Source organism: Canis lupus, chromosome 6 (assembly GCF_003254725.2).
Source record: "Canis lupus dingo isolate Sandy chromosome 6, ASM325472v2, whole genome shotgun sequence".
Taxonomy (NCBI): domain Eukaryota; kingdom Metazoa; phylum Chordata; class Mammalia; order Carnivora; family Canidae; genus Canis; species Canis lupus.
Genome location: NC_064248.1, coordinates 18,231,158 through 18,244,797, shown reverse-complemented (window position 1 = coordinate 18,244,797; position 13,640 = coordinate 18,231,158). Strand labels below are relative to the sequence as shown.

General features: G+C 55.7%; 1 protein-coding gene and 1 long non-coding RNA gene across 10 annotated transcripts in view; one reads left to right on the top strand and one right to left on the bottom strand.

Annotated features, from left to right (window-relative positions):
• The window catches only part of LOC112640030 (uncharacterized), a 5,076-nt gene extending 3,572 nt beyond the window's left edge, over positions 1-1,504 (top strand). The window contains exon 2 of the long non-coding RNA XR_003123818.3: positions 955-1,504. This is a non-coding gene — a long non-coding RNA (uncharacterized LOC112640030). The remainder of the gene's footprint in view (positions 1-954) is intronic.
• Positions 1,478-13,640, bottom strand: SH2B1 (SH2B adaptor protein 1). Of its 9 annotated transcripts, none has more exons than XM_049110905.1 (10): positions 10,423-10,577; positions 7,374-8,401; positions 6,821-6,922; positions 6,484-6,575; positions 6,199-6,374; positions 3,665-3,877; positions 3,279-3,490; positions 2,928-3,155; positions 2,448-2,547; positions 1,478-2,264 (listed from the first exon to the last, which is right to left on the bottom strand). In XM_049110905.1, coding segments are annotated over exons 2-10 (2,064 nt in total). In that variant the 5' UTR covers positions 8,313-8,401; positions 10,423-10,577; the 3' UTR covers positions 1,478-2,262. The 9 variants fall into 9 exon arrangements, with proteins under 9 accessions (XP_048966862.1, XP_048966863.1, XP_048966858.1 ...); XM_049110906.1 differs by having other exon boundaries at positions 2,984-3,155; XM_049110901.1 differs by lacking the exon at positions 2,448-2,547 and adding an exon at positions 8,768-8,793 and having other exon boundaries at positions 2,984-3,155; positions 10,423-10,504.

Sequence of the window (13,640 nt, the reverse complement as noted above, 5' to 3'; positions counted from 1 at the left end):
GGGAAACAGCCTCTTAGGCTTCTCCAGCCAAGACATGCAAACCTTGGGGTGGGGGGTTGCTCCTTGGCCCCCTCCCCCACCCAACTTCAGAAGGCAAGTCCCTGAAGCTGATAGGGTTTAGGGGGAGGGGGAGCCTTGCAGCACCAGTTGCTGCTAGATTAGGAGGGGATCAGTTCCTGCTTACCCTGGGGTGCCACAGCCTTCACTCACCACCTCCTTTTCCAGAACACAGCACCTAGATCCCCAAACCATCCCCTCCTTTGCAAGGCCAATTCTATCCCCGGTCTCCTGAGGTCAAGGTTTGGGGGAGTCCCAGGAATTAGACAAAACTGGGAGAGCCAGCAGGCTTCCCCCAGCTAGCCCCCAGCCTGGGTGGCCTGTGAGCCCAGCTGTCTCCTGTCCATCTCCCAACAGGACACAAGGCCCAGAATAGCAAGGTCATAAGCATGGCTAGGGCCTCTTAGAGGTGGGGACAGTGGCTGAGGGGCGTGAGAATATAGGCTCCATGCTGCCTGCGAAGGAAGGTGATAGGCAGCCCTGGGTGGAGGTGAGGAGGGGAGAGGGCCAAGCAAAACAGGTTTTTTCAAATCTGGCCCCTCCTTGTGGGCACCTGCCACCCAAAGAGCTGGGAAACCCAAAGGTGCCCTCCGTTGGAGGAGGGCATGGCTGCAGTTCCGTTAAAAGAGTAGAGCCTGGGTTTAATGAGGGGTGCCACAATGAGGGAGAGATGTTGCAAACTCATGCCCAGTGCTGAGAAGGTCACATGGGTGCAGTGGGCCAGTGGGGATGGAGCAGGTGTGGAATGTGGAAGGTGGGGAGCATGGGAGGTTGGATCTTCAGATTTCCAGAAGCCGGTAATCTGAACTTCTATTGTGAAATCCCAATGGAGATGATATCCAGGCCAAGCAAATCATGTCCACGGCACCAACCCAGATAAAACCTCCCACTCTACAGATGGGGACACTGAGGCCGCAGAGCCTACCTCCTTGCCTAGGCCGAAGAGCAAAGGAGAGGAAAAGCCAGGAGTGAAAAAAAATGGGGCTCCATCCTCTACCCTCCAGCTTCCCAGCTCAGCCCTGAGAAGGGGGCAGCCAGCCTGTGACTGCCACTTTAAATTTCTTCTGACACAGCCACCAACCAGGCCCTGGCCCCACTCACTCTCCCTAGGGTGAGAAGCCTTAACTGAAGAATTCAGAGTGTGTGTGTGTGGGGTCCTTAGAAGTTGTCAATCTCGTTGCTCCCTGTCCTGTCCCATTATGAGAACTTGGCTGGAGACACTGGGAAGCAAGGTATGGCTCTGCACTTACCACTCTACAGCACAGGGGAACAACGGGCCGAAAGCACAGTGCTGGAGGGCAACAGGGACTTGACCTGACCCTCTGGCCTCTCAGCTCTGGAGTGGAAACACTGAGTGGACTGCCTTCCTGACTCCCCTGTCCCAGCCCCCCACTGCAAACACTGGCCACAGCCATCGCGATGCAACTGAGATAAACCCTTTTATTTATTTATGCTTCTCCATTTTGTTTAAAACAACAACAACAACCACCTTAATATAACTGACAGCCCTTCCCCCTCACCCTTCCTCGGGCTAGGGGGTGGTTAGCGGGGAAATGGCCCCCAGGGGTGGGGCTGACCATAAGAGCCCCTCGGGGAGGTAATGGAGCCCAAATCCCCTGCCCAGGGGATGGGGCACCTGTAGTGTATGAACTGGGGAGTTAACAGGGCTCTTGAACCTCTTGTACCAACGTATATTCCCTTGGCCATCAAGGGTCAGGAAGCACATGGGGGAGGGGATTCCTACCGCTCCTCTACGACCGGCCCAGCCCCAATTTCACGCACTAGGGGCTGGGGAGCAAGAAGAGTGGAGAAAGGGTGGGGTAGGGTGTCTCACACGAAGGAGTACTGATTATTAATGGCTCTGGGATGGCCCCCTTCTTCTCCATCGCCCCCTAGTGGTAACTGCTGGAGCTGCACCATCGGGGTGGCTCCTGGGGCCCCACCGGATCCAGCGCCTCCCTGGTCCTCCTGGCCTGGTGCTACGGCCTCTTCCAATTCAACCACGGGGACCAGCTCAACCACGGGGACCAGCTCTTCCTGGACCCCTCCACTGCCCGCTTTCTCTTTCTCTTGCCTCTCTTTGGCTGCTGCGGCTGCTGCTGCCGCCACTTCTGGCGCCCCCGACGCCTCTTCTGCCCCAGGATGTGGGGGATCTGTCCATGAAGGGGGTTCAGGGGGCTGGGGTGGGTCATGGGAGGTGTTCGGTTCTGGATAGGAAGGGCAAGAAGACAGACTGTGGAGGGAGGCCAGCTCTCGCAGCAGCCTCCCCTCTGCACTCACCCCCCCAGAAGCCATGTGCTATCTCCCCCACAGCCCATCTCCTGAGCAGCACCCCCCCCACTCCATGGAAGATGGATCATGGGCGGTGGTGAGAGGAGGACCACACTTACACACAGTCACTCGCTCCGAAGGGCATGAGGGTGGAGGAGGCATCGGGGTAGCATCGATCTCCCTCGCACACCCCTGCATGGCTCCCGGCCTGCTCCCGGCCTGGGGGGGGAGGGGCAACGTGGGGACAGATGGGACGTTGGGGTGGGGAAAAGGAGAGATCAGACATCAGGGAAGGAGGGAGCAGGATCAGACCAAGCATCCCCAAGGAGGACAGGCCCAAGGCAAGACTGTGACAAAGGGCAAAGACAAGGCTGAGGAGGATGGATCCAGGAGACACACAGATGATGGAATGGGGATGCACCAACCCAACTTCCACTTCCTCCCGGCTCCAGCAAGGAGCCCTCTGCCTCCCTATGTCCTTAGCGTCCTGATTCCTCTTCAAAAGCCCAACACCCAGAAACTTTCTCTACCCTACTCTCCCTCACGAAGCTTCTCCTCCTCATAGCCCCCCCCCCGCCCCGTCTTTCTGGCACACACACCTCCTCACTTCTTGGGTGCACGGGCACCTCCTCCCCTGCAGACCTGCTCTGCTCACCCTGCTGTCGCTGGGAGGACACGACATAGCTGACAAGAACAACGTCACTGGAGCCTCCAGACTCCAGAGGGATGGGGTGCACCCGGAAATGCTCGAGCATATCGAAAATGGACTGGAACCACAAGTGCTGGACCCGGCACTGACCCTCCTCATTCAGCGACAGGCGCAGGTGCTAAGGGCGGGATGAGGGAGGTGAAACAGGAGCCCACGCCCTGTGTGTCCCAGAAGCACCTCCCCTGGCCAGCCCCACTCCCGGCAGGCTCCCTCTGTGGCACACAGCCTCTTCCTCACTGACCTTGGCCTTGCCCTGGAAGTTGAAAGTGAGGACGTACTCGCCCCGCCTCGTCTCACTCTGCCGTACCAGGAAAACACCATGGGAGCCAGTGCCTCCGGCCAGCACCAGCTGCGCAGCCTTGAGTCGAGAGAGCATCCCGTGGAACCAAGGGTACCCTGAGAGGGGCTGGTCCCCTTCACCTCCCTCTGACTCCCCCTGGAACAGGAATGATCCTTCAGGAAGGAGAGAGGGAGGGAAACCGGGGCGTCAGGGAAGCCTCCCCCATCCTGGGAGAAGAGAAGCCTGGCTTCCCCTCCGCCTGTCACTTCCTTCCCCCGGGGTCCGATCCCTCAGGATCCCGAGACAAGGGTTTAGGCAGCTGGGCCTGGAACTGGACACACGCTCACCTCTGGTACCTGTGGCTGTCTCTGGAGTGTCCAGGGGTGGGTAGGGGGCCGAGAGGGGATGAACTGTGCCCGCTGGGGGACCCTCTTCAATGGGGATGCGGGGGGGCAACTCTGGGGGGAGCAGTTCCATTGAGTCAAAGTGGGAGGCAGCGATGGAGGCAGAGCTGGGGGAGATGGATGCTGAAGGGCGGTCAGAAAGACCCCCATAGGCCCCTGGGAAGAGAGGGAGGAGGGCAAAGTTGAGAACCAGCGAAATTGCCCTGTGTGTGCTGGATGTGCTGTGCTCGGGCAGAGTCAGTGGGCTGAGATGCCCACCCCTTCCTCAGGCAGCCACTCTGATGGTTCTGCTGGCTGCAGGCTCCTGACTGAGGCTCAGGCACTGCTAGGGGACCGGAGAGTTACTGCAAGGAGGTCCTGGAATCCAAAAGTGCCTCCATTTTTTATGAATCAATAGCTGAAATGACAGCGATTGTTGCCGGGATTGGGGGAAGAATCCTGCAAGTATTCTCACATTAAAAAGTGTCTTTTTTTTTTTTTTTAAAGATTTCATTTATTTATTCATGAGAGACAGAGAGAGAGAGATGGGCAGAGACACAGGCAGAGGGAGAAGCAGGCTCCATGCAGGGAGCCCGATGTGGGACTCGATCCCGGGTCTCCAGGATCACACCCTGGGCTGAAGGTGGCACTAAACCGCTGAGCCACCGGGACTGCCCAAAAGTGTCCTTTTTTGGCCTACAGGACAAAGTCCCCAAGTCTCAGAGGCATCAAAGATCCTCCTATTAATCAGCCCAACCTCCCCACCTTGATGTTCACATTGGCTTATATTCCTGGAGTCTCCACATGAGCTTGATCATCCCGCCCGATTTTCCCAAGCTCCCAGGCTCTCCCCACCTTAGGTCTGGCTCTGGCCATTTGCTTCCTCTAAGCCCTGTTCTCTCTCACCTCCCCTGTGTGGTATCCTGTCTATCCCACTTTCCTCGATTCCCTTCTTCCTCTGAGCTCCCACAGTGCTTCCTGCTAGTGCTGCTCAGAGGACACTAGCACAGGCTCTCCATTCTGGAGTCCTACTTTTCAGAGGGAGTGACAGCTTATCAATTCAGCTGGTCTGGGACAAGGAGCTCATCTCGAGCATCTCTGGGTTCCTGCATCCTGCCCCAGACCCTAGCACAGGCTCAGTTGTGGACTAGGGCATTCCTGAATGTCTGCTGGCTGGCAGGCCTGAGCCTGTGGGAATAGGCTGAGCACATAGTCAGTGCTCAGAAGACAGGTGTATGTGGGGTATGGAGAGCAGGGGGGCAGAGAGCAGACTTGCATAGCCTTGGTCTTTTTCAGGGGCTTTCGGGTACCCTCAGAAAAGCCATTTCCCAGGGATGTTTGGGTGGCTCAGTGGTTGAGCACCTGCCTTTGGCTCAGGGCGTGATCCTGGAGTCCCCAGATCGAGTCCCACATTCGGCTCCCTGCATGGAGCCTGCTTCTCCCTCTGCCTGTGTCTCTGCCTCTCTCTCTCTCTCTCTCTCTCTCTCTCTCTGTCTCTCATGAATAAATAAATAAAAATATTAAGAAAGAAAGAAAGAAAGAAAGAAAGAAAGAAAGAAAGAAAGAAAGAAAGAAAGAAAGAAAGAAAGAAAAGAAAAGAAAAGAAAGAAAAGCCTTTGCTTCTCCCTGGTCTTAGCTGCCTGAGGGGCATAGAACCGATGACTTGTAAGGTCCATCTTAGCTCCAAGACTGTTCAATCTGTTTGTTTACTCAGTGAGCACAGCCAGGGTGCCAGGCACCACTGAACCTCCACTCGGAATAGAGGAGCAAGACAAAGGGAATAAAAGAGTCTAAAAAGGTGAGAGCTGGGCCAGGCAGACACATGTCTCTGGGCATACCTGTGTGCAAGTCGGGCTGTGTATGTTCAGTCAGGCCAAGAAATAAAGAGTCAAAAACATCTGGTTTTTGACTGAAAAACATCGACATACCTACAGAGATGCAGAGTAAAAGCAAAACAAAGACATGTATGAAGTGTTCCAGAAGCTTGGGAAAGAGAGTCGTTATCTCCAGCCAGAGTGGAGGTCTGCACGAGCTTTATAGAAAAGGAGCAGGGATCCCTGGGTGGCTCAGCGGTTTAGCGCCTGCCTTTGGCCCAGGGTGCGATCCTGGAGTCCCAGGATTGAGTCCCACATCGGGCTCCCTGCATGGATCTTGCTTCTCCCTCTGCCTGTGTCTCCGCCACTCTCTCTATGTGTCTATCATGAATAAATAAATAAATCTAAAAAAAAAAAAAAAAAAAAGAAAAGGAGCAAAGGCTGGGTACGGAAGGCTGGAAGGGAGTTTGCTTGGGGCTCGTGCAAGGTGGTGATGGTGATGATTCTAAGTGGCCAACTGTGGCAGGGTACGTTCTGGGACAAAAGCCAGACATTCGGTGTGTAGGGGGTGCAGCTGAGGGGCAGGAATGGGGTGCGCAGTTGAGTTTGGAAGGAAGTCCTGGGCCTGGCACGGGGGGCGGGGGCGGCTTTGAGGTTCCCAGCCCTGTGAGGTTCCACCCTTACCCTGCGACAGGCGATCATTGCTCTCACTGGGTCCCAGCAGCAGATCCTGGCTAGGCAGACTCTCTGAGTGATTGAGACAGGGCAGCTCCAGGCTGTCTGTGTTCTCCCGTGTAAGGAATGAGGTCCCAGGGGCCAGGGGGAGGGTCATAGGGCGGGGACTGGTGGAAGGGCAGGGTCTGCAGAGACAGGGAGAATGGTGCTGTGAAGAAACTCAGCAGGTGAGAGGCACAAGGCTGCTCCCCATCCCCTCCTGATCCCCTCAATGACAGCAGTCAGGCTCCTCACCCTGGGCTCAGGCATTCTTGGATGTCAGACACCCAGGCCTTCACATGTAGAGCATCAGTTGTCTCCAGGATGTACTCGGAGGGGCCTTCCACCTACGAGGACAAGAGGAGGCCCACAGGCCACTTCCAGGTCCAGAGGCTATAAGCCTCCCCTAATAAGAACAAAAACATCCTCCTCCTGTTCCCTCCTGCTAGAGAAGCTACAGCCCCAGGGACACACTCTCAAGGCACTTGACACACAGGCACCTCCTTCCACAAAGTCCCTTCCTTCAATGAGCTACGTGAACTTCTTCCCCAACACAAGTGCTCCAAAGGGGGCAGGAGCTCGGAGCTCCTACCTTAACCACAAACGTATTCTCCCGGTCAGGCATCTCCAGGGCTGTTGTTGTCCGCACGTCCGTGATGGTAGAGCAGGGAATGCTGAGTCGAGGCCGAGACGCCTAAGTTGGGAAAGAGAACAGGATCCAAACTTTTGGTGTGCAGGAACCACCTTTCACTTCCTTCCAGAGACCCATCTTTCCTTCTATGCCCTAAGGGGGTTAGACAAAGGGTCATAATGTTATTTTTTCAGCCCTGCCCACAACTACTACCCCAGAGTCAGAAGCTGGCTTTAAAAACCAAAGTGAGGGGATGCCTGGGTGGCTCAGTTGGTTAAGCGTCTACCTTCGGCTCAGGTCATGATCCCGGGGTTCTGGGACTGAGCCCTGCATTGGGCTCCCTGCTCAGTGGGGAGTCTGCTTCTCCCTCTACCCCTCCCTCTGCTCATGCTCTCTCTCTTACATACTCTCTCTCTCAAATAAATAAAAATCTTAAAAAAATCAAAGTGAGCAAAACTATGCACATGGGCTCAACTGCCCCGCTCCCGGGTACCCACCCTTGTCGGAGCCTCACCTTAGGCGGTACAAAGAACTCCAGACGACTTCCTCCTCCTCCTTCTCCTTCACTTCGGAGCAGTAAGCGACACTTCTGCCACTGAGGCTGCCCTCCTCCCCCTGAGGTAGGCCCGGCTGCCCCTCCTCCCCGGCCCATTCCTGCTGGGTCAGGGGCTGCCTCTTCGGCCCCCATGAAACTCAGCAGCTCTTCCCTCTGCACCATCCCCGCTCCGTCCTTCAAGGCGCCCCCTCCCCGACTGAGTCTCAGCCTCTCAAATCGGTGAGTCCATCTGTCTCCAGGGGATGTTCCGTCACTAACCAGTCCCCTGCCAATGGTCCCAGCCCCACCAGAGGAGTTGGAGTTGCTGTTTCCACCCAGGACTGGGGGGCCTGATGAGGTCTCGAGGGGCCCAGCAGGGGACGGGGGGTCAACAGTCCCCCGCCACTGTAGGATGCCACGGACTGAACCGCGGACTGAGCGACCCACTGAGCGGAGGGAGAAGCGCTTCTTTAGCTTCGGCTTCGAGGAGGTCGTAGAAGAGGAAGAGACTGAGGAAGGGAGGGGGCCGGCCAGGTCCTCAGATGATCGAGAAGGGCCCAGCACAGCCAGGGGCCCGCCCACCCTACAGCTCTCAAGGGACAGGTCATGTGGCGGAATCTCCACACCGGGACTCAGGGGAGCCAGGATGGGTGGCGAGAGGGAGCCGGAGGCCCGGGCCACCTCAGCTTCAAAGTGCTGCAGGAAGAGCTCAGCAAAACGGCGGGAGAAGGCAGCCTCAGCCCCAGGCCCTGCATACTGGGGGTGGGAGGCCAGGTAGAGGCGGAAACGGCGGGCAAAATCCAGGGCAGCAGCCCGGGCATGGGACTCGCAGAACTCCCGCCAACTAGGAGGAGGGGGTGGTGGCAAAGGGGGAGGAGAGGGGGAGGCCCCGTCCTCTGGGGAAGGGGCACCATTCATGATGGTCCCCAGGAGGTGGAGAGGGAGAGCCTGTGGGGAGGGGCAGCAAAGAGGGAAGCGGCCAGAAGACACGGGGTGAGCGGCAGCAGCTGCAGAAGGAAGAGAGGCACATACAGAGTCACTGCTGAGGTGGGACTGGGGGCTGAGCCCCACCCCCAGCCAGACTCCCTACTCTGGTCTGGACTCCTTGGAGAGCCATGGGGAACACCACACACTGCCCCCCTTCCCTCTCCCGATCCTCACACCCCACACACCCCCAGTTGGCTGGCTCCCCGGGGTCCAGCCCGCACCTACTCTGCTGCCATCCCAACCCACTCCCCCTGGCTCTGGTTCTGGGAGTGACAGACAGCTGTGGAGCACCTTCCTCTAAAAAGGAATCTATCCCTCACGCCACCTCCCTTCTCTAAAACAGGTCCTTCAAGATTTATCACATGCTTCCCAGGTGCTGTTCTTACCTTTCCCTGTAACAGGCTTTAATAACCTTGACAACAGATGAGAAAACCGAAGCTCAGAACAGTTTCAGAACCCCCAGTCTACAGTTTTGCCTACTGCATAGTCCTCATCCCCAGGGACTGGCTGCCCCAGCCTCATGCACAGCCCCTCACTGCCCCAGCTCTCAGGGGAGGTAGGTCTGCAGCGCTTACAGACCCTGCCTCATATGTCCTGAGATCCAGCTCTGAGGAGGGTGGCTGCTCAGGAAGGAGGACAGATGAATGATGGATCGAAACCACACCTGTCCTGAAAGCAGACCCCGGGGCCCAGTTCCCTGGCACAGTGTGACGGAGGCTTAGAATGGCCACAGCCCGCTTCTTTGGTGCCCCTTCACCCTGGGGCCCAGAAGCAGCAGCACCAGGCAGGGAAAGACTGTGGGTTGGGTCAGAGCAAGTCTCTGCTGGCCACAAAGTAAATAAAACATAACAGGGAGCTGGGGCCCTAGGCTTTTTCACTTCCTCTTCTTTCACTAGGGAGTGTGCCCTAAAGGCTGGTTAGCCTGGTGGTTAAGGCTATCGGATCTGGAGTTAGACCTGGGATGAAATCCCAGCTCTGCCACCTATTAGCCGGGTGATCTGGAAGAGATTATATATCCTCTCTGAAGTGCAGATTTGTAGCTATAAAAGAGCTAATGCTCTCTAACCCACAGAATCATCGGGAGAATTAAATGGAACAAGTCAGGGTTCGATACAAAGTAAGCACACAATAAACGACCGCCATTATTACTAACTTTATAGGTTCCAATTTTTCTAAAAGAGCAACGAGAAAGGAAGAGGCCTCCCAAGATCTTACAACTAGCAAGTGGCAGAGCTGGGCATGGCATTTACAACCCATGGCTCTTTTGTTAGTGTTCCTCCCCCATATTATACTGGAAGATGACTGGCACCAGGACAGGGAGGGATGGGGGAGGGCAGCTCAGGAGCTCAGGAAAGTCTCCCCAAACCTCAGCCTTCTGCTCAGACCCACAATCCCACAATCAGCAACCCCTCTCCTGCCTCCTTGGCCTAGACCCTACACATTCAGATGGCTCCAGCCGCAGGGACAATTCCAAACCAACGAGAAGCAGCCAAGAGATGCAAGAGTCATGGAGCACAGGGGAACCGAGCCAAGAGGTGCAGACACAGCAGGGAGACCAATCTCCAGGCAGAGGCCACCTCAGCTCACACAGGGCCCACCCAAACCTCTGCACCACAAGCAGACCCAGCCCCCTTCAGGCCCGCTGACCCTGCGGCTCCTGAGCTGGTGACTCAGTTTCTCTTCTGCCAAGCAGGACTCAGACACATTTTCCCGGTGCACCTGCCTCTTGGCTCAGTTCTGAAATTTCCCGAAGGGCGGGTGGTGGAGGGTGCAGGCTCCGCTCCCGGCTCGGACCCTCCGGGCCCGGTGGTCAATGCACTCCGACCCGACCCTACTCCCTGGACACCCTCGACCCGCCCATTCCCCGGGGCCGCAGACGCCTCGGGACCAGCCCCGTCTGCTGCACTGTGCGGGGCCGAGCGCCCCTCCTGCCTCTGGCCCCCCTACGCCCGCCCCCACCCAGGGCTCCTCTCAGGCGCCGGGGCCGGGTCGCGGAGAGGGAAGAGGTACTTGAAGAGGGGGGTTCCGGTTCCGGTCCCACCTGCATCTCGGTCCCCGCGGTTTGCTCCGGCGGCGGCGGCGGCTCCCGCTCCCTGCCCCTCCCCCCGCACTCCGCGACTAGCTCCCAGGCCGCCTCTGCGCAGGCGCCGGGACCCCTTTTCCCGTCACCGAAGGAAGCGACCATAGAGAAGAGCGGCGAGAGGGAAGGGCGGCTATACACTCACTTCCGCCATCCTCCTGTTCCGCGCCGGCCCTTCGAGTGCTGCGAGGTTGCGACTCTCGGTGGGCTCAGGGCCTTCTCCGGTTGCCCCCGAAAGGGCCCTAAAAGCGGCCGTGGGAAGGGGTTCCCACCAGGAGCCCTCCCGGAGGAAACTCGGCACAAAGGAGAGGCGCCAGCCATAGGGAAGCCGGCCTAGGGGATCGAGTCCCGAGGCCCTGTTGTGGGCTAGAGCGGCCACCGGCTACCGGAAACCAGCGAGCTGAGGAGGGTCTCTGCAGGTTCGCCGCCGCCGCCTAGAGCGCCGGGCCCTGCGGCTGAGGGGTTCGCGGACACCGCCCCCAAGGAGCCAGGCGAGGGAAGACGCGGGTGACCTTGGGTGAGGCCCCGCGAAGAGGCGGCGCCTGAACTTACGACCTTGGCTTCTCGGAGCCGAGGGACTGGAGTACACGTCTAGGAGATTCCATCTGAGGCGGGAAATAAAGACAGAGGGCGGAAATAAGGGGGATCCCTTCGGACGTGCGTGTGGGACGTCAGGGCGCCGGTGGACATTCCGCCTGGAGCTCATTAGAGTCAGCGAGGCCAGTTACAGACACTGGGAATCGTTAAGCGAGAGCGAGCCGTTGAAATCCTAAGCATGATGAAGATCAGTAAGGTCTGTCACTGACCCACCTCCAACTGGCCTAAGGAAGAGGGGAATCTTGGCTGAAACCATTGAAAAGAACAGATCGAGCTTCTTCAGCAACAGCCGAGTAAAAGAGACAAAAGATGTGAGGAACCGTGGTTCACTTTCTCTGAGCTCTGCCTTCATTCGCAGGCAGGCCTATCTCCGTGGCAAAATGGCTTTCCATGGCTCCAAACTGAATTCCTAATAGCTTAGCAACTCACGTGGAAGGAACGTGCCCCTTTCCAAGATTTGCCAAAAAATTTCCAGAACTGACCTTAGCTGATTTGCTTCCATCAAATGCTCATCCTGGAACACAAGAGACGGGGGATGAGTAAATGCCCTGACTCACACAAGGATGTTTGGTCAAGGCTGAGGCTGCCAGATGGAATTGGAAAACTTCCTTGCGGAGGGCAGGTTCTGGCCTATCCAGCCTTAGTCCCCCACCTCTCCTCAGTGTTCTAAGCAATCTAACATCAGCTCACAGGTGGCCTTTGCTAAGGTCCTCATCACCATCTTCGTCCATCCGTCTTCCCAGTTCAGAGGAAGATATCAATGGAAAAGACTCTAGTTCTTTGGTCACCTCCCTCGTCCCTGAAACCCTTCCACACCCTCTCTCTCTAGTTTCTAGTTTCTGTAGTCTCTGTAGTTTCTGCCCACTGTCTCCAGGAGAGGGACACAGTTGAGGAATACAGAAAAGCAAGGGTCTGGTGATGATGAGTTAGGTTTGGAAATGTGTCTAAGCTGTCCAGTAAGACTTTCTGCCATGATGGATGTTCTGTATCAGCACTATCCAGTGTGATAGCCTGGATCTATTGAGTAGCTGTTGAGCACTTGAAATGTGGCTAGTGAGACTAGGGAACAATTTAAGTTTTAATTAAAATAGCCACATGTGGCTAATGACTATTAGTGTAGGGGTGTCTGCGGACAGCTAGGTGGAGCTGTCCAGCAGAGATGGAGCTACAGTTTGATAAAGCATAAAGCAGTTTGGTGATAATCAGAAGTGAGGAGCAGTTGAAGGTATGGACATGAGTGCCTGTCCAGGCAATATCTATAGAGAATAGCACCCAGGACCTAGCTGTGGAAAACAAGCCACGTTTATTAGGTAGGCAGTGAAAGAGTAGAAAGTACTCAGATGATCTCTTGGGCCAGGTTTCCCAGAAGCAGACCTTGAGATGAGGATTTATGTGTGAGTGATTTAGTCAAACAATGCTACTAGAAGAAACCCGTAAGGAGAGAAGCAGGAGAGGGTAGGAGAGAAAAAACAAACATGATCTCAGGCAGAGAGTAGTTCAACTTGATCCTGCAGAGGAGCTTGATGAACGTTATTTGTCAGATTTGTCCAGAGCGGGGCCTTTCATATACCAACATGCCTCAGCCGTTGACCAAGGAATACTCCTAGAGACATCAGTTCATCAAGACAACGCCTCCAGTGGCCTGGGGACATTGCTCCAAAAAAGAAAAAAATCTGGACATTCTAACTGTTGGAAGAGAAACCACACAACAAAGATCAGGGGGTGTGGGAATATAGAATGTGTGTGTCCGTGTGTGTGTGTGTGCAGTTGGTCAGATACATCACAAGCAAATGATTAGAAAGGTATCCATGGCACTGCCATTGTCTCCTATGGAAAACATTGATGACTAATGATGTGGGGCCATGGGTGAATGGTCGAGAAAGAATTCTTGAGGTGTTTTTGGTGCAAAAAGGTGCTTTTATTATAGCATAGGGACAAGACCTGTGGGTAGAAAGAGCTGCATTTTGCCCTATGAAGCTGGTGGTTATATGCTTAGTGTTCAGGGGGAGGAGACATGTAGGGAGATCATAAATGTTTTCTTCCAATTTCTACTCGTAACTACTTTCGCAAGATTTCTCTGGTGCTTATCAGTCAGTTGGATATTAACTATCAGTGAGATGTACAGACAGTCACAAGACCCTTTAAGAATGTAGCAGCCAGCACGTAGTTGATCCTTGTCAGGGCTATGCAGGGGTTAGGTCAGCCTTCCGGGCTAAAGGTGAATATTTTTCTACTTCTATCCCTCATCACCTAAGACGGCATAGGGGCTTTAGTGAGAGTAATTTTAGGTAAGTGGGAAAAGCAGAAGCCAAATGGTAGTGGATTGAGGAATTAATGGAAGTGAAGAAATGGGAGGAGGAATATTGAGAGCTGTCCCCAGGGAGACTTGATCATGTGGAAAGTCTAAAGAGAGGGATGCCTGGGTGGCTCAGTGGTTGAGCATCTGCCTTCAGCTCAGGGTGTGATCCCAGGGTGCTGGGATTGAGTCCTGCATCCAGCTCCCCACAGGGAGCCTGCTTCTCCCTCTGCCTGTGTCTCCGCCTCTCTTTGTGTGTCTCTCTTGAATAAACTTTTCAAAAACA

What these genes read in the sequence shown, in the direction of transcription:
- SH2B1 (XM_049110902.1), bottom strand. Translation starts at nt 8,312, where the DNA reads ATGAATGGTGCCCCTTCCCCAGAGGACGGGGCCTCCCCCTCTCCTCCC. An exon ending in CAATGATCGCCTGTCGCAGG is followed by an intron (nt 3,878 to 6,198) that starts GTAAGGGTGGAA and finishes CTCTCTTCCCAG; the next exon opens with GGGCCTATGGGGGTCTTTCT. An exon ending in GACAGCCACAGGTACCAGAG is followed by an intron (nt 3,491 to 3,664) that starts GTGAGCGTGTGT and finishes TCCTTCCTGAAG; the next exon opens with GATCATTCCTGTTCCAGGGG.